This window comes from Botryllus schlosseri, chromosome 16, assembly GCF_051294905.1.
Source record: "Botryllus schlosseri isolate E-star chromosome 16, Bs_hap1, whole genome shotgun sequence".
In the NCBI taxonomy this organism is placed as follows: domain Eukaryota; kingdom Metazoa; phylum Chordata; class Ascidiacea; order Stolidobranchia; family Styelidae; genus Botryllus; species Botryllus schlosseri.
In genome coordinates, this window is record NC_137251.1 from 4,546,371 (window position 1) to 4,571,304 (window position 24,934).

The following is a 24,934-nucleotide window of genomic DNA, read 5'->3' on the forward strand; positions in this document are numbered from 1 at the left end:
CACCAAATAATACGGGTGTCAATGTCGAGTTTCGTACTAGAAATTAGAAAGTATGCCGCCGGTATGGTTTACACCCCACAGAATGGTGAAATTTGTAAATACACCCATTTTCGCCCATTTATTTGCAGTGTACAAGTATACTTTAATATACTACTATAATTATAATTATCTCAGTATAGATAAGACATAGTTTTACATAGCTTTTACTAATATGAAGCTATGATTTGTTATTGAGATCAGTGAAAGCGAAATTCCATTTCCAGGAACGGAATAATATTTTTGTTGCTTTGTCCGGAATTACTGTCGTGTCCTTGTTTCGAATAAATGGAATATTTATCGATAAAGAAATAACCAGATAATAGTAATACAAAAATAATCATGTTTACTAATTGAGTGATTATTTTTGTAAGAGTGTAACTGTGTATTCATCAGTTAACTGTGGATTTCGAATCAGGTTTTACTTTTCGCACGCCAGAAACAATAATATTGCTATGAGGGAATTCCTAGAAGGCTCAGAATAGGATAAACTCGAAATAAAACAAGAAATAATTCAAAGTAATAATTCTGAATCCTGTGTATAGATTGCGGTTCAAGTATCCAGACTTGATTTTATAGATTTTACATGGAACAAATATTTTCGAACTCAGTGGTATCTAATAATATTCGAACAAAATATCCCACGTGATTGATAAATAAAAGAAATAAAGCCTAACAGACCATATTAACTATACAAGTCTATATCACTGGGTTATTAGAGATAATCTTAATATTCAGGAATGTGCAAATAATTTTTATTCCAGATCTCGGTTAACTTGTCACAGCTTTTTAGCATCTCTGACGTCATCGCGTTGTTGACGAACAAGCATCCGTGGATTGAATAATGAACGCGTACTTTGTACTGTTTCTTGTTGCATGTGCAACTTCTAGGACACTTTCAATACCGGTATGAATTCCAGTTCTTCTCTTTTGACGTGAATAGAGCAATCAGTTGCCAATATCCATCGCTTTCTGATCAAATGCTAAAAAAGCAATGATCGCGTGCACGTGTTTGTACCTATAATGCAATGGGATTTGCGATAATTTCATTAACACTCTTATACCATTAGATTCGTAATGTCATATATTCAATCATTGATTATTCGACATCTATCTTTTCTTGGGATCGTATACACATTCTGCGTACATGCCTCAACAATGGATCTTCATTATTTATAATGTTATTTATTATGATTCAAATTAAAATCGATGACATTGCTCGAGATGTATGGTTATTCCTGGTATTATCAGCGCAATAGTTCACCATTCAGAAAACAAATTTGTCACTACGGTACCATAACTATCTGTGATAAATATCGAATTACACCCGATAACATCAACGGCCTTGATTAATTATTTATTAATATGCCAGGGAAAATTACTGATATAGCTAAGTCACGTGGTTCACCCTTTACTTCACAATATTTTTGAAGCGCGCTTGTGAAAACTCTGGATTATTCTTCATACATACCTGTATATGTATAATTGTATTTATTTATTTATGTTCACAGCTGGCAGGGAGTGAATACTATTACAGAGTGCTTGCTATAGGAGATAAAGAGGGATTGGGACCATACAAAGAACACCACAGAGATTTGAGTTTTTTGCGATCTGATTTCAACCCATGTAATGACATTACTTTCATTTAGAGTACCGATAGCATATTTGTAGCATGTTAATCTGCAATGTTTTATCACGAAGGCTGTTCCTAGAAGGTGATATTTCGCCAATCTAACGATCAATATATATATATTGATTTTGTCCTAATAGTACAAACTAAACGTCTCGATACCACTTAATCGCTAATTCCAAGATGAATTCAGGTCACGACCAAATATTCTCTCTATGATACTCATTAAATTTGGCAGTCGTGTCGCGTCATCGTTCTTAGTACTGCCGTATGACAATGCGCAGCTTGTTATGTATTAAATCGAGTGCCTTTAAAAACTCCCTCTTCGAAGATAACTAATAATCACTTACAAATAAACAGATATAGCCTAAAAATGGGAGAGTTTATGTTTTCAATGTAAGGTCATACTTGCTACTACCCGATGTCCGATAGGCGAGAAAAACTCAACGTGGTGCGCGAATGTTTTCAGTCCTTGGCTACATACTCTGCTGTATGCTTCCTATATCGACCCTAAATGAGTCGGACAAGTACTGCAATTACTCAACTTCCAACAGGTGTTCTAAATAGCGCAGCCAGGAAATTAGGTAAATGAAATGAGGAGAGGTCACGATTCCATCATGGAATCACAAGCACATTAAGATGATCACGCGATGTTCAAAATGTATAAGATCAAAGCGGCGGCGACCTGCGACTTTTTTTGCAGGCCGTTTCCCCAAATCTATATCGTGTAGCCAATATTAGAGTCATGAAGCTATATAAATGTACGAAGCACATTATATGATTTTCGTCATTGAGTTGGTGAAATGTCAATTGACTAGTGACGTTTCGAGTATTTTATTTGTGTCCGTCCAAAATACCACAAGGCTTCAATACAAATTCTTTCAATCAAACACCGTGGCCTGTGGTAATAAAAACGAAGAACATCATAAAATTAGCCTGCATACTGTGTAAGTAATGCAGAATGGTATCATAAAAATTAGCAAGGAATAGTTATGAAAAGACATGTGTAGATATGTGGTTACGACTTATATGCAATTTAGATATAAGATATATGAAAATAATCGTATCTCAAAAGCAGGCTATATTACTATCATTTAATCAGTCAAATCCCACCTTGGCATGCAAATATAGTAAAAATGGAATAGGTATGTACAGCACAGTTACGCAGTCAATGAGAATTATCGAAGCTTGGGTATGTGATGAAGAAGTATCGCAAACGTAATTGTTCGCTATCGTTTTTAAAACTACAAATGTATGCTTCAATACTTCATGTTTTTATACGGCTTTTCTATTCCTACCATTGGGGGAAGTCGATTGCTACGGCCCTTGTGCTTGGATAACTTGATTCATAGTAAAATGTCCAATTATTTCATGTAGTAAAGTAATTTACATGAAAGTTGCAAGCTGACTCAATTTTCATTTTTCTTCAGATTTTATTCAAGAGGTGAAAACAAGCATATCAGGTTAGTGTTCCGACGCATTGTTTACAAATTTGTATAGTTGGACGCTGCGACACGGTGCATCAATTTCCGTTAATCATTGAAATTCATTGAACGTCTTAGGAATCCTCTATATCAGACGATACAAAGCTTATATAGCTTATAGCAATATTAGTTGCAATCATGTTCCTTGCTTTCAAATGTTACAGAAGATCTACTTTGCTCACCATCAGAGTTTGAAACATAAGAAATGTGAATTTTCCATAACCCTTCAAGTGCGTCATCCCGTTAGGGCACAGTACCGGACTTTGTGACCATGACATTGAAAGTTTATGCTGAAATCGCGTGAATAGCAAGATAAAAGTATCGGTAGTATAACACCTTTACGAGTCAAACTATCTTTGTTCAATGTTCCTGCGGCACTGGGTTTACATTTATACCGTGACGTGCGACATGCAAATTGATTGATCTACATAACATAAATATAGGCTATGGGACCAAAGCATGACGTCAGCGAACAAATATAATAGCCTAACTTTGCAATAATGCTTGGACCAAGATGGAGAGATTGCGACATCCAATTTGACATTGTATATAAAAACTTGTGAGTCATTGACAATCACACCAACACGCAGTCGAATATTTAAGCGATCATAATTATTATTAATCGTGATTGTGTGTTTTTTGCAGTTTCGTGTCACACAGAGGCTAGACACATAGATGGAACCGTCATTCAAGTTACGTGCCCATCCGGGTGCGATAAAATTACCAACAAAATAATAGGGACAGCGACATACACAGCGGATTCCTTCATATGCGGCGCAGCTATTCACGATGGCGTGATAGAAGGTGAGATATATCTCCTCATGATGCCTATCGTCAATCGCTGGTGGGAAGGGGTAGAATGGATAATTTCACAATATGTTACTCTATAAAATGCACTATCAGAACTAAACAGGAAAAGCAGAATATTAAAATTTAGATGCGCATGCTATTAAGCGATAAAAATTTCATCCCATGGTATTGTTACGTGATTCAGAAGGGCATTGCTCAAAACGGGAATCCAGTCCTGGCGGGTTGGGTGAAAGTCAAGAATCCTTACCCATAGTACTGATTAGTATTAGTTACTATTATTGTTGATGCTGAAAGAAGTAGCGTGCATCGAACGGTCTGGTGCATCACGTGCCAGGCTTGTAGTGAGTATAGCTGGTTCATTTCAATGATCTAATCAGGAGAAATGCATGACGAATAGGGGTGTTCATTGTCGAAATGTTAAATTATTTACAGAATTATATTGCATAAATCCACTAATTCGATGACGACAGTAACAAGTTACGTAGTCACTAGACTCTAGCAATACTGTTAAAAGTATAGTGAACGAAAGATTTGATCCCTCATAAACTGTTTTAGTATCTGTCAATGATGGGCGTATTTACAACATGAGAAAATGAATATCTCTATGGTTAATATCAATAAACTCCAGCTCCAGGCTCCAGGCTCCAGCTCGCTAGCGTAGGCGGTGTGTTACTGAAGCCCCAGAAGCCTTGAACGAAATGGGCCGTGCTATAGGCCTACACATTGTCAATGTGTGTTTTACAGATAATATTTCACATACGGGGTTTCCTTGAGCTTGTGATATCGCAATTTACAAATGTTATATATTTTTCTAATCATATTTCTGATAACCTCGGATTGCTGAGTATGTTCTATCAATTCAATATATGCGTAATTTGCTTAATGCTTATGCACGAGTTTTCGATTGCAATTTGCGGACCTTTTTCAGCTGATGTCGGCGGTGCCGTGACGCTGAGAAAAACAGAGGGCAAAACTTCCTACAAAGGATCCACCCGAAATGGAGTGTCCTCAGAGAGTCACGGCAGTTCGTCGCGGTCGATTATATTCCAAAGTTGGTAATCCCAACAGGTTACTTCATCAGCAGACCGCTAACTAAATAGCTTTTCATTGCAGATGCCGGTCAGGTCAGACTGCCAACATATGAAGGTAAAGAATAAATTGTTCATTGACATATACTCCATCTTTAGTATAGCGTCAGAAATTGCAATGGGTAAAATACTATCCACGACTTAGAATTATGCAAGATGATGATAGGTCTACGCCATTCGTAAATGCTAACATTTTATCTGTTTTGCAGTGTCGTGTACCGTACAGGGCGACTGGATTAGAGAAACGGACTTCAATGTAATTTGCCCTGCCGGATGTGGGGTAGTGGCTGATAAATTGTGGGGAGATGAGACCTATGCGGATTCGTCATACTTGTGCGCGGCAGCGATCCACAGCGGTGTGATTGAAGGTATGGCGCCGTCATGACCGATCAAGTTCATTCTGCACACTTTTTTGCATCCCCTCGCCATGTCGATTAATTGACAGAGATTCGGAAGTCAGGTCAAGTCCTCAACTGTTTTCTTTTGCCGTGACTACTTGGCGATGTTGTTCGCTACTGCCATCCCTTATTTCTGGTTATCGTATATACTCCGCTTGTATGATTCATTTCACTTCTGAGTTGTCTAATCGATGAGAAAACAGATGAGCGGTTAGCAGGGTTGCAATGACTCGAGTCACGATTTTCTGATGACTCGACTTGACTCAAGTCATTTTCTCAAAATAAGGAAATGACTCGACTCGAGTTAATTTGTTTATTGACTCGACTTGGACTCGAGTCATTGCGCATGACTCGACCCAAGTCATATGATTTGAGACTCAGACGGCCAATACCGACATTTCATTGTAATTTCGAAGAATAGTAAAGTAACCACACTATTGGGATTTCGTCTATTGATACTGGTATTTGAAAATGCGATCAGAAACTTCTAAAAGTGAGGAAATTAGTTATAAATGCGAACCAGTCGGCATCACCAAACAGAGTTATAAAAAGTGGGTTTAACAAGACTTTATCTGGTAACTGATCAATAAACACAAGGACTTGGACTCGGACTCGAGTCATAATACCAAGACTCGGACTCGACCATCTACTCGCTGACTTGGACTCGGCGGTGAAGTGAAAATGACTCGACTTGACTCGAGTCAAAACTATAAAAGTGAGATTGACTTGTGACTGGGAGCCTTTTGACTTGGTTACAACCCTGGCTGTTAGCCAATCATTATTACATTTCTCTAATTTTGATTGCTTACCGAGATACATTAATACATTGTGCGTGTGATGGCATAATTATTCCTTACAGTGTCGCGTAAATCACGATTAGCGGTGGTAGAAATCCAGTACATGCGTTATTCGATTCGGAATTCGATTCGATTCGGGTCGAGTATTCAAGTATCACTTATTGTTATGAAGTCATGACAGTAAGACAGTCGAGTATACTTGAATAAGAACCCTTTGTGCCAGTGCTTCCCAACCGAAGAATTTGTAAATGTTAGTTTCCAATTCAATTTTCCAAAAACACGATCTCCTCTACAATATTTTTCTTGTGCCCATAAGCGCCGAGAGCCACTTTTTCGTGCTCACGATAAATCGTGAGCCTGATTTTCGTGACAGTCATTCTGATTGTAGCGCGAAATTGGACAGTGGGTTATTGCGTATGCCTGAGAAGTTGAATTCGTTCCTTCGTGTAAGCGGTTATTACAAAAAGCCTAGAGGTGGGCCATGCTATAAGTCGGCAGTTACGGAAAATAATGAAGAATATCGTCCTGGTGTAAATGACCAATTGACCATAGTAGTCGACAAACACCATGAATACCACAAAAAACAAACAAACAAGACTCAGAACTTCGTTGTGTTCGACGTAACAGACGAATGGCTGATTGGATGCGCGCTTTCTTGTTTGTAATCACCTGTTACGCGTATCAATTCACGTCTAATCGTCTATGCTCGATACGCCCGTATCCCCGAATTATCGCGCAATGTTGCTAGTCGGCGTTTCGTTAACTCGTTTCTCACACGATGCATCGTGAATTGAATTACGTTCTCGTTCTTGGATGAAAAGTGGATAGCGAACTGAAAAAGCTTGGGAAGCACTGCTTTATGCGACCACGAAGTAAATAAAACCGGTTGAACGTAATCAAAATTACTTGCAATTTGTTGACGCAACTATAAATTAACGATATGAGACAATAACGTATATCGATCATTATGTCACAGAACTGTCGTTTCTAGAGTTTGCGGTACCAAACCGATTGAGCGGCGAATGAATGTCGATTGTCAGTGCATGACTTTTTCATCAACTGTTGACACAGAAGTGGCAGTAAAACAATCTCAACTCAAAACGAATGTAGTACGCAAAGCAAGTCTTCCAAATCTACATTCTCAATGGACGATACAAATTGTATTAGCACTAATTTGACGGTAGACTCATTCTACCGCTAGGGAAATCTACTTGGTATTGAGATTATACTGCGGAAAACAAATAAACGTTGCTGTATTATCGGAACTCAATATATCAGCAGGCCCGGCTTTTATTTCAATGTTCACTAATGTTCAGTTCTCACATATATTACATTGAATCGTCAGTTCTTTCCTTCAAATTGGATTCACACAAGTTTTCTCCGTGCTTTTAGACTCTATCGGTGGAGAAGTCCATGTCATGAAGACTGGTTATCAGGAGCTGTTCCAGAGGCGAATCAGAAATGAAGTGACTAGCCTCCGCTCCAATGTCGCACAAGAATCCTTCGAAATGGAAAGTGAGAATTTCAAGATTTACGCTGCTTAGGCCTATACTTTGATACGTACGTTGTGCAGCATACATATAGCTTGACAATTTGACATTGATAATTGTAGCATTTATCATATATATGCTCTTCTATTTCAGAGATCGACGTGAAAGCATCGATGGCCATAGAAGGTATGCTTTTCTCTGTGTGTTTCGTGCCGCTTATATAGTCCTCCATCCGGTGTCACAACTTGTATACTTTGCTAGTGGGATAAACTTTTAAAAATCCAACTTGATCATACGAAACAAGCAGAAATAATCTGTTTAATCCTCCATTTCAGTGTCGTGTTACTTCCAAGCTGACCACGTAGTGGAAGACGTGTTCACTGTTCGGTGCCCGCCGGGATGCGATGAAGTATCCGACCAAGTACGAGGAACTGGGATATATACTCGCGACTCGTTTGTGTGCGCCAGTGCAATCCATGCCGGAAGAATTAGCGGTTAGTCAATCTGTCCCGTCGTCGCATATCCGTTAAGTCCACCTCTCATGTATATTGACCGTATTTCGGTCACTTTCACTTTGAGCTTGCATTTTAATTAATGTTATTACAGCAAAAATTACAGATATTAAACTGACGGTTGCGACATAAATAGATCTTAACGACCGTGACTTCATTTTATCCGCAGGCGTGTCGTTGCGTTTTCGAATTGTGCTCAAAAATAGTATCGCGTCGATGTGGGCTGGCATCTTGAACGGAATTACGAATTTTTTTGTACACTTTGATGTGCAGATGTGTAGTCTTGTCCTACACTCCTTTTCGGATTTTTTGGGTAGGCCACTTAGAAACATGGTACTCGCATAAATCATCTTTTCAGACTGGGCGCACCTCGATACATGTATCTCGAAGGCATTATATTCGCTAGTAGTGAGATTTATTGATAGGAATATATTTGAAAAGTCTCTTCCGGGCAGGCAGACCATGACCTCTGTAGTACTAGTAAACATGATTATTTATACGATCACCGCTTATCACTAGCATTATTTCACAACATCTGGAAGAGTACAATTCTCAAAATAGACAGTAAACTTGTATAGAGGATGGAAACGATTTGGTGAGACCTAATTATGACATGCACACGTATTGTTGTGATGTATGTATCGCTCTGTTTCTCCATAATGTTTATCTGTACTAAAGAAGACACGTAATATTGTTGCAGCCCCACTAGGTGGACTTATTACTGTGTACAAAATAAAGGGGCAAGTTGCGTTTGTTGGATCGCTACAACATGAAGTGAAGTCACTTGGACAGGAAAACGGGGACAACTCCTTCATATTTCAAGGTCGGTGTGGATAGATTTATTATTGATGCACGGTACTTCAATATTCGATCGCTAGAGCTCAGTGCATCTTAGCCCGCTGGTTTAACTGTGCAAATGGCACGAATTTTCAATAACATGAGTCACTCTACTTTAGTCGCGAAAATACACCGTGCAATTTTCAACGTATATTAACTTTCGAGCTACTACTAAGAACTGGTGGAATCCTGAATTGCTATTTTAACTTGAAGTAGCTTTGACATATCTTTAAATCTCTACTTGTATACGTGTCTGAGTTCTTCGTAAAAGAACGATTGCTTTTTATTTGTGCAATGACAATGACATAAACTGAACATTCGTGAACAATGAACAGTGCGATCTAAAACTGGTTATGGGTAGCAGAAACGTCGGATTTTCAAACGCCACTACACTCATTATTGCGTCACAAGTAGTAGCTTGGTTCGTGAATTCGTAGTAAATAGCTATGAGCCATTAAAAACCTAGACTTCCGTTGGTGACACCACTCCCTTTTCAAATCTCCTGAAATTTGGCACCTGCATATAGATGAGCTAGTTCCAAACAGGATGGATTTTATTTTATGAAAATTGGACTTTAGGGACAATAGTTACGTCATTATAAAATTTGACAATTTTCCGCTCATTTTGGGTCTGCACAGTGCTTGGTTTTATCATAGTGTCCTATATGGTGTCGACACAAGCAAATCGCACGGTTCAATGAAATTGTATCACGTCACAGTTTCCATTTGGCTACAGGCAATTTGACGGTGATTTTTGACCGACTTGCCGAGCATTAAATTTGATGAATCGGGTATCAATCGAAAGCTGACGCTGTACTGCTTGCGAAAATATAAATTTTATTCCACTCATGGCCCTGGAACCCCCACAATCAGCCCCAAATTATTCATTGTCGAGTAGATTGGCAGTGTGACGCAACAATGCTGTCTGGCGAAGCGAGAGACTAGCTCAAGAGCAAGGATGCGGCCGAGCGGCGAGAGTGGGATCAGCTGACGTCGCGGCAATAGCAATGTACAACCGCGCCACAGAGAAACGCTGCGCTGTTGATACTTTTTCTATGCGCTTCGGTACAAGCGAGCACACACCAGCCTTTCCTTGACTTGTAAGGGTATAACTGGGTCCACAGAATGTATTAGGGCCCTACCAATTTTCGCGCAATATCCTTCAGCTGACAGAGATATGTAGGCTACGTCTAAGTAGTCTACATTGGATATGTCAGATTATTATGATATCGATTGCCTTATCCCGCTTGTTGAGTAGCGCTCCAGAGACATGCCGCGTTGTTGATGGCGGGTGTCGATACTTTCCATAGTCGCTTTTATGGTCAAGTATGAGCAAGGAGCATTGAGCATGAGCATACCGTACATTACAAGCTTTTATTTGATCCGTCTGGGTAGGACTTGGTCCGCGAATGCAGCAGGTAAAATGTCGAATGTTGAATAAAGTTTAACAGCAGGAGTGTCGAATTAAACTGGTATCGCTGTCCGGATTCAATCCGTTACTAGAAATCTTGCGGGCCATACCTGCCAAATGATTCCAAAATGTTACCACCAAATTCATACCTTTGTTTTTCACTGGAATATATCTGATATCACTATAAACGTTGACGTTGGAATTTGGTTTAGCATTTTTCAATCACCAAACAGTTTTTTTGAATGCAGGGGACCTTTTGCGTCAAAAGTAATACAGTGGTATCACAGATATTTGAATTATATTCATTCTGTAGCCTGTATTTATATTCGTAATGTAACTTACGTAAAACGGATTTGCATTATTTTTTCGCATCTGTGAATAACTGAATGTCCATTGTCCATTCGGCCCAACAGAGTTTGCACTTTTAAGCCTTCTCGGAATTTGGTGTCAAGGTCACCGACGTGGTGCTTATGGGGACTAGAAGAGTGAAAACTCAACACTGTATAGTTGTATTACTACAATATGATATATTTACATTATCTAAATTTGCTGTCTTGAGTGAATCTTATTACTTAAAAGTATATTTTCCTACTAGAAATATCTCTATCAGCTGAAGGATATTGCGCGAAAATTGATAGGAACCAAATTCATTCTGTGGACCCAGTTCTACCCTTACAAGTCAAGGAAAGGCTGGTGTGTGCTCGCTTTTAGCGAAGCGCCTATAGAAAGTATCAACAGCGCCACGCATCTCTGGAGCCCTACGCAACAAGCGGGCCGAAGCGCATAGAAAAAGTATCAACAGCGCAGCGTTTCTCTGTGGCGCGGTTGTACATTGCTATTGCCGCGACGTCAGCTGATCCCACTCTCGCCGCTCGGCCGCATCCTTGCTCTTGAGCTAGTCTCTCGTTTCGCCAGACAACATTGTTGCGTCACACTGCCAATCTACTCGACAATGAATAATTTGGGGCTGATTGTGGGGGTTCCAGGGCCATGAGTGGAATAAAATTTATATTTTCGCAAGTAGTACAGCGTCAGCTTTCGATTGATACCCGATTCATCAAATTTAATGCTCGGCAAGTCGGTTAAAAATCACCGTCAAATTGCCTGTAGCCAAATGGAAACTGTGACGTGATACAATTTCATTGAACCGTGCGATTTGCCTGTGTCGACACCATATAGGACACTATGGTTTTATCAATACATTATTCAAGAAGGTATAGCTAGTAGGGATGGTGTGAACCTCTGAAAGGTTCAGGTTCGTGTGAACGCGAACCTTTTTGAAAGGTTCTGTGTGAACACGAACGTGAACCTCATGACGTCACGTGACGTAATGTTGCTAATTCCGACTCAACATTTCAGTGAAGTGATAGCCTTGCTATACCTAGCGACGACTCGGGCCACAATGCTGAAGTACATATTGACATTTTAAACGTCTACAGATGTATCGACTGGGGCAATCAATTGATATAATCATTCCAGAAAATCAATATCTTCCGTCGCTTTGCCAACAATTTCGACGAGGACTTGCAAGGGAATATAAGCTTACGCCCTAACGGTCTAGGTTAGACCGGACAATTATTCGGTGTCCGAGTATTGCTATACATTGATATTGAGTAGAGTGTAAAATGGGTTTCTATACTTGCTACCGATATTATAGCATTAACAAGTTATACAGCAGTAGCCAATACCCGAATCGCACGGATTTGGTTTTTATGATACGATATTCATATGAAATCAAGATTGACCCCGAACGCCTGCTAGATTTTTTACATCAGACGTCGATATTAATTTTATTGATTGGTTGGATAAGCATCATGCGGTGACTATGACTACCTAGGTACCTACATGTAGTGTATTTCGCTCTTGATGTTGTGTGATTAGGGCCCAAGCTGACAGCCGAGAGTCACTAAATATTCACAAACGGAAGCTGGATATTTCGAGCAAACTTTTGTAACAAAGCAAGTAAAATTTGTGAGATGGTCAAGGTGCATGCTCGTTTAGTGTTGATTTTTTATGCTGCCAGCGCCATGTACGGAGTGGTGCGCAGTTGAAATGCAATAAATTTCAACCAAAGATGTTATAATGAAGGGAAAATTGTAATGTATGAAAAAGGTTCACAGTGCAGAACCTATCAAGGTTCGTTTGTGAACGTGAACCTCTAAATTTCTGAGGTTCACACACAGAACGCGAACGTGAACCTCGCGTTTACACCATCCCTAATAACTAGATGTTGGGAGCAGACATGGGGTAATCGCGATTAGTAATCGTAATCGATTACGACGATTACAGCATTTTCAAGTAATCGTAATCGCAATCGATTACATTCGAGAAAATTCCGAAGTAATCGTAATCGTAATCGACTACTTCCCATATTTAATCGATTTCTTTGCAAAAGAACGATTACTTTTTATTTGTACAGGACTATGAGATAAACTGAACATTCGTGAACAAGGAAGAGGTATTATACCAGTTAGTGACAGCACAAACGTCATATTTTCAAATGCCACTGCTCATTATGACGTCAGAAGGGGACTATTAGCTTTGCTCGTCATTGCGTAAGAAGTATCCAGCTATCCACACATAGTGAATAGATATTCGATGCCCATTAGTGTGATTGTAAGAACACTCACCGTACTGCATATCAGGTTATCAATACATTCCAGACGCCACTACCTCGCAGCAGGATAATTAACCACCATTCTGCCTAGTTTCAAATAGTAACTTTTGTATTGATGTTTGGTTATGCTTAGTTAAACGCGGTTTGACCGTTGCTGCTTGGCGAGCAGTAGGCCTATGTAGTACGAACGTACACCGGACAAAGGTTTGAAATTTGAAAACTCGTCAAATAAAATATTACGGTTTCCACGACGAAGCATTGAAACCAACAACTGCTGATATATATCATAACCGAGCTGGTTCTCGTAATGGCCGCTTGCATTAGATTATCTGTAAACCCTACTCCCGCGGTCGGCCTCCAGGCAAAATTTTATTGCATCAACCAAAAAGTTCATAAAACGCGAACAACGGGACTTGAACCGACGCCCAATATATCGCCGTGATCAGGAAATAGCAGCCTAACCAACTGAGCTACTCGGAAGGCTCAGGCGAGCGAGGTGACGATGATATTCAAACCAGTCTCTGCGATTTCTCAGAAGGGAAAGAGAAATTTGTTTTTCGTTTTCACGTGACGTGATACATAATCTTTCCCATGGTGAATGACCACGTGGTTGTCTTACATATCAATTTCGGCATTCAAACAAGACATTACTGAGCTTGAAATCTTTACGCAGCTGAGCGCACCGCGACTGGGAAGTTTTCGTTATAAGCGTTACTCACGGTCGCCGCTGATTACGTCATCGCGACAGAGGCAACGCGCGTTGTAATTCGTGTTTATTCGGCTTTGCCTGGTCCAGTTATATAAGTTCAAATCCATGATACTGATCTTATAGATACTGTTGATCGTACATAACTAACACAATGTTCAATTTGCAACTGCACAAGGCCATCGTAAGTAAATATATTAGCCTTGTTTGACACTTCTCATAGGCGCGTGATTTCTCTGGTTGCTTCATTTCATATCAATTTGAAACGTGTTCTACACATCGAATGTCCGATACAGGTTCGTCAGTATATGGGCATATGATCAACATCTATTCATTGAAGTCTACAGTAACTTCGTATAACATGTAAAACGGATGATTCAACTGTCTGTATGATGTTGTTATTACAGGCGCGAGTACCGTACACTCGCGCCAACTTACACACCCATGTCTGCAGTGTTTAGCACTGGCGTCGTGTAACTTATATAAGACCAACCGTCGTGATACTGATCTTGTTGAAGTGTTATGGACTGCATCTAACTATGTGTGTGACATTCAACTGTATAGGACAATCGTAAGTGAATGTATATGGCCTTATGCGGCAATGCTCATACGTGCGCGGCATTTTTCACGTAACAGAATATTGCTTTATTTCACACCAATTTGAAGCGTGTTCTATCCAACTAATTCCCGATATTATGGTTGCAATGAACTCTTGCGATCAACAACTACTCTAAAACGACAACTGTGTGTGCTTACGACGTGTAGAACGGAAGATATAAGGAATTATAAGATTAGCGTTCATTCAGGCGAACTGAGCTACACATTGTATTTTGCGGGAAACGATTTTCTGTATTCAATCTGTATTTTGAACAGGTTATGTCATAAGGCAATGGGTTATATATAGCTGGTCGTATGCGTATCGACAATCGCTATTTATAGACGATCATTGTAACCGTTTATGACCCCTACAACGCAAGATGTCGTTAATTGATTGAAGCGTGTTTGTGAAAAACTGTGCATGGATCCTCTAGGATCCACCCGCGGCGAAAGGGTTGTTGTAGGCAGAATTTTATGTTTACTTTCTCTTATTCTCATATGATTCTACTTGAAACGGGCGCTAATCGTTATTTCACAATTCTTTACTCAACATTCGGGCCTGCCGCCATAGCCATCGGCTTATATGCAATGTTAGCGTGGCATGTAGCTAAAATCAGGACAAACACAGCAAAACGTCCCCCACTCCAAACGTTGCTCTTGGGCCCCCATAGGGTAGTAAATTTTTAAGTTGAAGATTTAATTTCGTCAATAATATTGGTAATTGCATTATGTTACTATTCATTTTCAATCCTCTCTCAGCCCCCGATGGTCAGATTTACCTGAAGAGCTGGAGGCACGTAATTCATAATTGTAAAATCTCGTATCTTGTAATAATTAGTTACTTTAGGGTATGTTGTTAATTCGTGACCTCCGGTCTGTTGTATAATCAAAAGATATTGTTGTGGCCCAAACGTAGCAGACTAAAAGAAATACTTGCGTGAGACGCACACACTAATTGCCATGTCTTTAATGCTCTGTGGGTGCCCGGGTGGCATTTGCATTGTGGGCTCAGATTGGAAGGACCGGACTATTAGTCACGCCCACCCAGCGCGGCTATTGACAATGGACACATACCCCAAGTTTCGGTCTATGTCTTTCATTAGTAGCACACTTCGTGGATTCGCATGTTGCCGAAACTGCATGTGTTTTGGTGTGACGAGGCGCGGTATTGACTGGCACCTAAATGCCTATTACTACAAATTATGCATGCATTTTTTCTTGGCGTATGTATTTCAAAATCAAGCTATCTAGTAGAGACATTTAAATCGCGATGCTCGTAGATAATTTTCAAGTTCATGAAATCTCTCGCAAATAGTCTATAATTTGTGTTGGTTTACCAAATACTTTTGAGTCCCCTTCGAGCTCGCTCCTCACCCTATTAGGAAATTTGGGGTGCGACAGTTGTGGACCTGGTAAGAATGCAAATCGTTGGGTGCGATAAATCGTCCTCTATAAAATAGGCAATGGGTACTTTATGACATAACAAGCAATTATCGCATCTTTTTTTTAAAGAAAGTTGTTATCTCATTAGGCCTTTTTAGCGCAATCCATATATTGTCTTCCAATATAACTTCTAAGATGCAAAATAAATGTAATCGTGAGTAATCGTGATTACTTTTCCAATGTAATCGTAATCGTAATCGACTACTTCCTGATTTTGCTGTAATCGTAATCGTAATCGTAATCGCGTCATTCAGAAGTAATCGTAATCGCAATCGATTACATTCACGAAGTAATCACCCCATGTCTGGTTGGGAGTCAGTTGAGATTTGTCACTTGGATTTCTTGGTAGCTTGTCTGATAGTTTATAATTCCAAGTGACATTTAGGCAGGGCATGGTATGGTATGGAAGTATGGCATGGTATGGATCGATATTTCGGTATGGAATATGGAAGAATGCAAGTATGGTATGGAATGGAAGATTTTAATCTATGGTATGGAACAACATTTCCATACTTCCATACTTTGGTGTTTTATACATTATATCGTGATCTGTGCAAGCTTCATGAAGCATACGTTGATCGCTGCTCACGTAATACGATCGCTTTTGTTATGTGTGAACGTGAACTATTGAACGCTGTGTAGTTACAAATACGCGCTTGTGCAACGGTTTTAGGAGCACTTGGAATGACATGATTTTGTGATATAATAATGACAACAGTAATGTTGATCTGATATTCTATTGAGTCTAGACACGACGTCTCCGAGCATAGTCTATCATGTGACGCAATAATTGGTAATGTAGGCAACTCCAACTATACCTCATTACTTGAGTGACGACAGCTCACAAGCAATCATGATGCAACGTACTAATTGCTCAATGCGATTGATAATTACATTTCTTCTGAAACATTGTACGCTCCGCACATTTGTACTATTTGCATTATTGGTCATATTTCAAACGCTCTCGCATTAGGATTATAAATTAGGGAGTGGGGTAGACATAGTTAGAGTTTGAAATTCTAGCCACGCTAACCCCAACTAAATGCTGTACTAATAATCACGCAGATCGCTGCAGTATTGATCGCCTGTAACTGGGATATTTTATGGGTGCACCTATATTATAAATTATTTTGCGAGTATTTACTTCAAACTTGCATGCGCATCACGCCAATGTACCGGAAATGCGATGATATTCTTATGGAGCAGGGGCGGGCAACTTCGCCAGTCGGTGGGCCGGATATAGAAAAATTAAGTACTTGGCAAAGCCGGATTGCTGAATGGATACAATATTCGCGCATATATACAAGAAATAAATGGTATTTAATGAATGTATTTTATCGACAGCAATGTCACTTCAAAGCCATTTCTCGCCGATAATGACAATACAATGTGGATTTGAGAACAGTATTGTCATACAGGCGCCGCCATGTCTGCTTCTCTCTGATCAACTAACTCACGGTGCAATCCTTAATTAAGATTTCAAAACATTTCATAAGTCCGGTACCCAAAATTTACCAAGATATCAATTCATTAGGGTTGAGTACATCATTAATGCCGATAATGCAAGTCTTCTCGCTTCGACGAACTTACGCGTAAGCTCCACTCTCGCACGCTGCACAGTGCGCACACCTGTATAATTACATACGCAGTCACTACAATTTGACGTTTAAGCAAGTGGTGGGGAATATCGGCTGACTGGGGCAGCGGGCAACATTATTAAGTAAGACGGGAAACTGTCCGCGGCCAGACAAAATCTCGTCGCGGGCCGCATCCGGCCCGTGGGCAGTATGTTACCCGTCCCTTTTATGGACGGTCCTAGATAACAATCTGCTGACTATCTCATTTTGCTCGCGGAAGCTGTAGAGTAGACTTACACGACACCTCACCACCGTGAACTAAACCTCACCAAAAGGGACTCTGTAAAACTATTACCAGGAATTAGATTCGCATCATGGCCAGTTTAAGCAATAATGACATCCGAAATATCAATAATATAGGTGCTAGAAAAGGAAATATACTTATGATATTTAAGTATTTGAAAGTATGGAATATGTATCAAGTATGGTATGGAACAATGTTGGTATGGTATGGAAAATTGCAAGTATGGTATGGAGAGAGTAAAGCAAGTATGGAGTATGGAAAATTCTCGTTCCATACCATACCATACCATGCCCTGCATTTAGGGCCTTGCGGCGTAGGGTCAACGGTTAAATTGAGTGGAAATTCGGTAAATTGTCTAAAACAAGCGTTACGACATTTAGGATGCGGATAGCTCAAAAAAATATCAAAATATTCAAACAAATAGGGCTTCATATGAAAGCAGGGTCCAAGGTGAATTCGTTCGAATCTGTTTAATTTTGGTCCCAAGCTTCTACTAAAGAGATTAAATTGCAGTGTCTCAGGAGAGCACTGCCTTTGTACGCGGAAATGTGTAAGTTTGGCATATGCTATACCGGTGATTCCCAAACCTTTTTGACTCGTCGCTCCCTTATCAATCGCAACATATCTTTATCAGCCCCTGAAGACTCCAAGTCGAGGTTCGCCAACTTTTGTTGAAAGCAAGAGGTACTTTTTGGAAAATGATTGATACGAAGCTCCTGACGTTTACCCGCGCTCGGTTAAAATTTTTCACTTTGACATTCAGAGTTATCTTTTATTGGAAAGGAACGTAAAATCCGCCCATAGTGCTCTCAATGTCAAAGTGAAAAAAATATGACTTTCTCTCATGAGATCTTTTCATCGCAATGATTCTATTGTTTTCCAACGATAACTTCTAAGAAGCTAAATAAATGTAATCGTGAGTAATCGTGATTACTTGTCCAAAGAAATCGCAATCGTAATCGACTACCTGCCGATTTTGCTGTAATCGTAATCTTAATCTCGTGATTCAGAAGTAATCGTAATCGCAATCGCTTACATCCATGAAGTGATCACCCCATGTCTGATTACGTCTGCTTAGGATTGTGTGTGAAACTAAAATCAATTTAAAACAAGGCCCTTGTTTAAGACATTTTTTATTGTTTTTTTGTTGTTGTTGTTGTTTTTAAGCAATGATGTCACGAATATTCAAGTGTGACGTCATAGTGGATTGACATTGACAACTGAAAATATAGGATAAATATAGCTCCTTGGTCGAAATAGGCTTCCAACCCCTGTCATTTCCGAACCAAAAATATCTTGAACCAGGACTATACATCGTCATGCAGCATTTTACGGCCGACGGTCATCATCATCAGAACATGCATTCCGTACTATGGTTGTTGAACCGACTATTTCGTGGGTTCCAACCATCCCATGTCGTATACGTCGGCTATATCGGGTGGTAATCGTCCGTAGGCTCATAGAATGTGTTTTTGGAAATTATTTACACACTTATGGCATAATTATACAACAGAAAAACACACAATTATTTTAAAAAAGGGCCTTTGTTTAAGACCCTGTTTAAAACATGTTTTAAACAAAATGTTTTAAACAAAGGCCTTTTTAAAACAAATTGTTTATAATTTGTTTTAAATGCAGCCCTACTTCTAATTCTAACTAACATCGACTGATAGCCTTGCTATGACACGTCAGAGTAACTTACAGCTGATTTCTCCGTTTTATTTCATCACTTATATTTACCTTTGCGTTAACGAGATTCTTCCTGAGGGTCATTCGAAAAGCTTTGAATTCTGTGAAGAATTGACTTGCGAATTACACTTTATTTCGAAGAATTTACTTTTTCTGGCCCACGAATAATTTACGCTTTCTCTCCAGGCTCACAGTATATGTTTCTTAAAGTTGTTTATAAATATTTTCATCCATTTCAGATACCACAGTGCGCGAACCGGATATATCTACAGGTAACGCTTGTATATAGAGTTTACAGCAATAGCGAAAACTTTCTTAAAGGTCGCGATTTCGTGCAACAGTGGCGTGCGCTATACGCGGTGATCACCTGCGCGATGACGTGGCAACGGTGGCTTGTCCTGGAAATTGCGACTACGAAGATTACGAAGTTTGGGGCACTGAAACATACAAGTCAGACTCCCACATCTGTATTGCCGCCGCGCACTCTGGTATCATAGACGGTAAGCAAAACACAGAATTTCGCTTCCAGTTTGGAAATTTACCTTGACTGAGTTAACTGAAGGTTTTGCTCCTGCACGTCATTTCGAATATATAGATATTCGGATTGCCTACTACTTATTTCCGAGTGAGATCTATATTTTTATCATACACCACAAAATCCGATTATGGCAAGGCGCGGGAGATCGACAAGATACGAATATGTTGTTTTGAACTTTCGTAATGTTAATTGGTGTGTTTCCTAATTCCAGCAGAGGAATTAAATACCCCGCGGCGGGTACTAAAGCGTTGGCGAAGGCTTCTTGAATAAATAAATGGTTTTCTTGAACGCCACTTTTACGTAGGTGATGCGTAATTGGATTATATTCCTGAAGAATCCTTCGAAATTGACTTCTGAATTTGACATTTGAAGGTGTTTTCGGTCGGATCAAGTATTTAGTGTGATGGTATTCACATAATACTTAAAGCAGTACTTTGACGCTGATAGTCCATGCAAATAAACACCCGTAAATTCATTTTTTGTACATTTACTCATACAGTGGGTGATATTTCTAAATAAATTAAAACCTTGTTTCAGTGTCTCTTGGCGGCCCCGTGACGGTAAAGCGAGTTCCTGGTTTGATGTCATACGACAACTCCACCCACCAGAGAATCATAGCCAAGCCTTTTGGAAAGTGGGACAAGTCTTTCATATTTTCAGGTAATAATTTAACGATGGATGTTTGCGATGGGTTCGGATATGGCTATTACCAGGTATACGACGTAGTACGTCATATTCTTGATCTCGAATGCTGGTGCTCTGCAGTGGAGAAAGTGTGCATTGTGCTGAATGTCGTTTTATATTCATAAACATAAGTATAGTGTATATTTATATCGAATAGGTTATCGAATAGGTTGGAATGTAATACTCAGCCTCTTCCGGGAAATGTGGATATCACATTCTACCTTTGAAAAGGGAAGACATGTGTTATATTTCAATATCAGAACGATTTCCACCTTTAAAGTATATTTTTGCTTGACTCTAACTGTTCACTCTGACGAAACACGAACCTATACCCACCCTGGGTATAAATGCTCAGAATCACTTCATGATTTAGGTATAAATCAATTATTTCACTATACTTATCTGAATTATACCCGGGATGTGCTTTCTTATAATGCACTGACCTCCTGGTAGCTTCTTTCAGTACACTGCCTGAAGAACTATAAAGCACTGATACACCACCGCGATTGTAATTATTGAAAAAATACACAGCGTCGTTTACAGATTAGTTGTGCTCATCTCGATTTCTCGCATTTTAATCCGTATATATTATTATACTTGCAGACAACATTCAGAAAACTGGGTCCGTCCTTGCGGGTATGTCTCCCTAATCAAACATCGATTTCAATTTTTGAAATTGAGCTTGCATCACAGTAAATTGCGACTTCACCGCTGATCTCATGAACGACACCATGTTCTCGATTCGCTGTCCGCAAACTTGTAGCAAAGTGTCGCAGAAGGTTTGGGGCGACGGAACATACACGAGTGACTCTCCGCTATGTACCGCAGCGACACACGATGGATACATCAAGGGTATGCGTTGCGTTTTGAGTACTTCGATTACTAATCGAGATTGAACGCCAATGAGAAGGTATGTTCTTATCGTTGTCAATAGCGACATTGAGGAATATTTCGTCGGATTCATTCTCCCCGCAGTGCTGGGCGTGAAGACTCGACTTCTGCGACATACGACGGTGTTCATTGTTTTTCATTTCTCAGACGATATTCAGTAACGAACTTTTCAATTGCAGATACATCTGTATGGTAATTAGCTTAGTTACTGAAGAACCTTACATATAGTATTTTGTATAAGAATAAATAATTCGGTAACAAAGACCTCTACCACATTCTCAATTGATTTACTAGTCACACAAATCAGTCCAACAAAATCCAATACAGGCAATTTTTAAAAAGGGACGCTGGAGGAAAAAAAGATAATAACAACTGCTTTAAGGCATGCGATGGGACTAGGGATCGCATATCAAAACGAATCAAAATTACTATTTATAATTATTCAAAGCTTTGAGTGGCACTGATCACCTTTCGAGGCCAAAAAGCAAAGCAAATTCAGGAAAATTCGGGAAAACAGCACTCACTAGATCAGTGGTTTCTCGTTCTCAAACCTTTTTGGACACCCTATGATGGTAGTGGAAATTTTCGCACATCCCCGCGACATGGTTTGATATTTCGAAAGAACACTAGGGAAAGTATTTTGAAATGCTGAAATTGATTACAGTTTTCACTTATTGTTGTTGTTGTTGTTTCAAAATAGTCGCTATTCTCCTGTGCCCAACATCGCTATTCCTCACTAGCTAAAACGTCTTTGGCAATGGCAACAGCATTCTATCGAGGGTGAATAAGCTGATAGGAATGGACATGGACAAATTGCCTTGACGAGCAATGGCCCAAACACTTTGCGCCACCCTTCACATGTTTTCACGCTCCCCAGTTTGAGAATCGCTATACAGTTTTTTATTAATATACAAGATAGAGCAAATCCACAGTCGAACCTATATATCGAAATCAAGACGAGTTTATGGTGTTGCAGATTCTATTGGAGGTGTCGTGACTGTTCATAACGTGGAAGGAAAAGCAGTTTACCAGAAGGCATTTCGGTACAACATTCAATCGTTCAGTTATGGCTCATGGTCAAGATCGTCCGTTATATTCCAACGTGAGTGTGTCGAGTTGTTTTGCGCGTCCAACGTCGAAAGCTCCCCCAAAAATGGAGCGTGTCATGCTCGTGTGATTGCAATTTTACGCCACACGTTGTACAGTGCATATTTGGGAGCTATCAGTAGAAGAATGTCAATGTCACGACTCACGATGTCAGGATAAAGGGAGAAGTTTCATCTAAATATAGTCACCACTACGAGCGTTATCATAACAAAAGGGGTCACATTATTTGTTTGTGGTGTCATTGTCTTTATTTTTCATGCAACTTTTTGCAACTTTTTCGATTTTTCATGCAAATATTTGCAATTAGTTTCGATTTTTTGAAAGTTTTTTTTTCTTTCCATTTTATGTTCAACTATCGTTTTATTGGAAATATTTGGCGCTATTTGTAAATATACCGCTTGATTATGTCACCGTCGTTTAAATTTGAGGTCCTTTCTGATTTGACGTACATTCAGGCTAGACCGCCGAAAATATATTTTCACTAGGTCAAGTTTTTCAGACTATTGATTTTGTTGAAGTTGTTAACATTGCTTTTGCTACACTGCCTTGGATGCGGAACGAATCGAGTATTTCATGCCCTGATAATTTGAAGGATCTTGTCCATAAATGCAACTTTTAGTGCAACTTTTGTGAAAATGAGACGCAACTTTCCACGGATTTGACTGCAACAAAAACTTTCCCTTCCTATAACGTCTGGTAAATTCACCTATGAAATCGAAATCCATTTCCTAATTTGCGGTTAGGCGACCGCGCATGAAAGGATACCCAGCCCACACGACGTTCCATCGCCTTAACGAAGCGCTCTTGTATCCAGGGCCATCTATCGAAGTGGAGTCGGTGTACCCTGTTACCTGCGAAACCAGAGCAAACTTTATGGTTGACGATACGTTTACGGTGATTTGCCCAGCCGGATGCGACGCTATTGAAAATAACGTCTGGGGTACCGGAGTATATACCGATGACTCGTACATTTGCGCTGCCGCTATACACGACGGGAGAATAGAAGGTAGAGTTTACCAGACTGTTTACTTGTTTGGCTCCACATATAGTCATTGTAACGTAGTATATCGAACAGTAGGTATGGAAATCAAGTCCTCTTCAGATTACGATTTCTATTTGCAGTCGATGTGGGCGGTCAAGTAACTCTTGGGAAGGTTCCCGGTTTGGATATTTACACAGGAACGATCAGAAACTATATAATGAGTGCGAACCGCGGGAAGTGGAGAAAGTCAATCATATTTAGAGGTGGGAAGTGAACGCATTTATTCAATTGCTGTAGTCTAAACGAAAACGATAGGCTCGTAGCATGTTACGTTGTTATTTGTGCACTCGGTGTGATGAACAAGATTGCGTGTGATCATTTCTTCCACCTGTGATAACTTCTATGACGACGATTCCGGAACAGATTCTGATACTGTTGCTGTATGAGCGTACAACAAGACCCTAGGATCAGTGAATTCGACGCTTCATGGACCTGAATACTTTCTTGACATGCACTGTTTATAATTCAGATATTGTGCAGCAACGCGCTTCAACATACACTTTGTCCTGTACTGTCGAAGGCGGGATGATACTAGAAAGTCAATATACCGTTATATGCCCGCCGGGATGTCGAAAGGAAACCGAGAGAGTATGGGGAGACATGACTTATACAAAAGATTCCTTCATATGCGCATCTGCGATTCATGCCGGAAAGATTACCGGTGAGTTTTAAGGCTTTATATACTACTTTTGTATCTTTTTTCCACTACCTTCCTATTAGTAGGCTACTGGAGTTTGACCATCAGTATAATTTCCGAAAATATCCTGATCACGCGATCACCGATCAGTATTCGAAGACTACGTCAGCGAATACCTCGACCACCTATTAATTAGAGACCATTGTTTAGATGAAAATGGCGGACAATTGGATGTCGTCGGAACCATGTCAAGCAACTTTAAAAGGTCAAGGAAAAATGGGGTCTCCAGTAAAGGCTATCGAAAGCACACCGAAGCTTTCCAATTCCTATAATATCCCAGCCCTTCGCGATTGAAGTTTAAAATTGTGCCGCTCGGACTTAATTTTTTTCCATTTGCTTCGTCGAAAATATACTGCATATTACGAATCCTCAAATAGTTCGACTTGAGTCACAACCATGACTACTTTGACCACGTCTGGCGACGTTACTTTATTTCAGAAAATCGATTCTCATTCAGACTGTTTCCACGCCCACTAAGTGGCGCACAAGTGCATCGTCAAAATTTAATCAACCCAACTGCATTTGTGTGTGACTTGAGATAAATTAACGA

General features: G+C 39.8%; 1 protein-coding gene across 1 annotated transcript; it reads left to right on the forward strand.

Moving 5' to 3' along the window:
* Window positions 1–801: 801 nt before the first annotated feature.
* Window positions 802–24,758, forward strand: LOC145458343 (uncharacterized). Its single transcript, XM_080336680.1, has 21 exons — window positions 802–943; window positions 1,548–1,662; window positions 3,097–3,129; window positions 3,796–3,954; window positions 4,889–5,011; window positions 5,074–5,106; window positions 5,258–5,416; window positions 7,636–7,758; window positions 7,887–7,919; window positions 8,069–8,227; window positions 8,946–9,068; window positions 19,665–19,697; window positions 19,767–19,925; window positions 20,501–20,623; window positions 21,251–21,283; window positions 21,341–21,499; window positions 22,515–22,640; window positions 23,460–23,651; window positions 23,768–23,890; window positions 24,157–24,348; window positions 24,535–24,758. Exons 1-21 carry the CDS (start codon window positions 881–883, stop codon window positions 24,654–24,656), a joined length of 2,385 nt encoding a protein of 794 aa, XP_080192806.1. The 5' UTR covers window positions 802–880; the 3' UTR covers window positions 24,657–24,758.
* The last annotated feature ends 176 nt before the right edge of the window (window positions 24,759–24,934 follow it).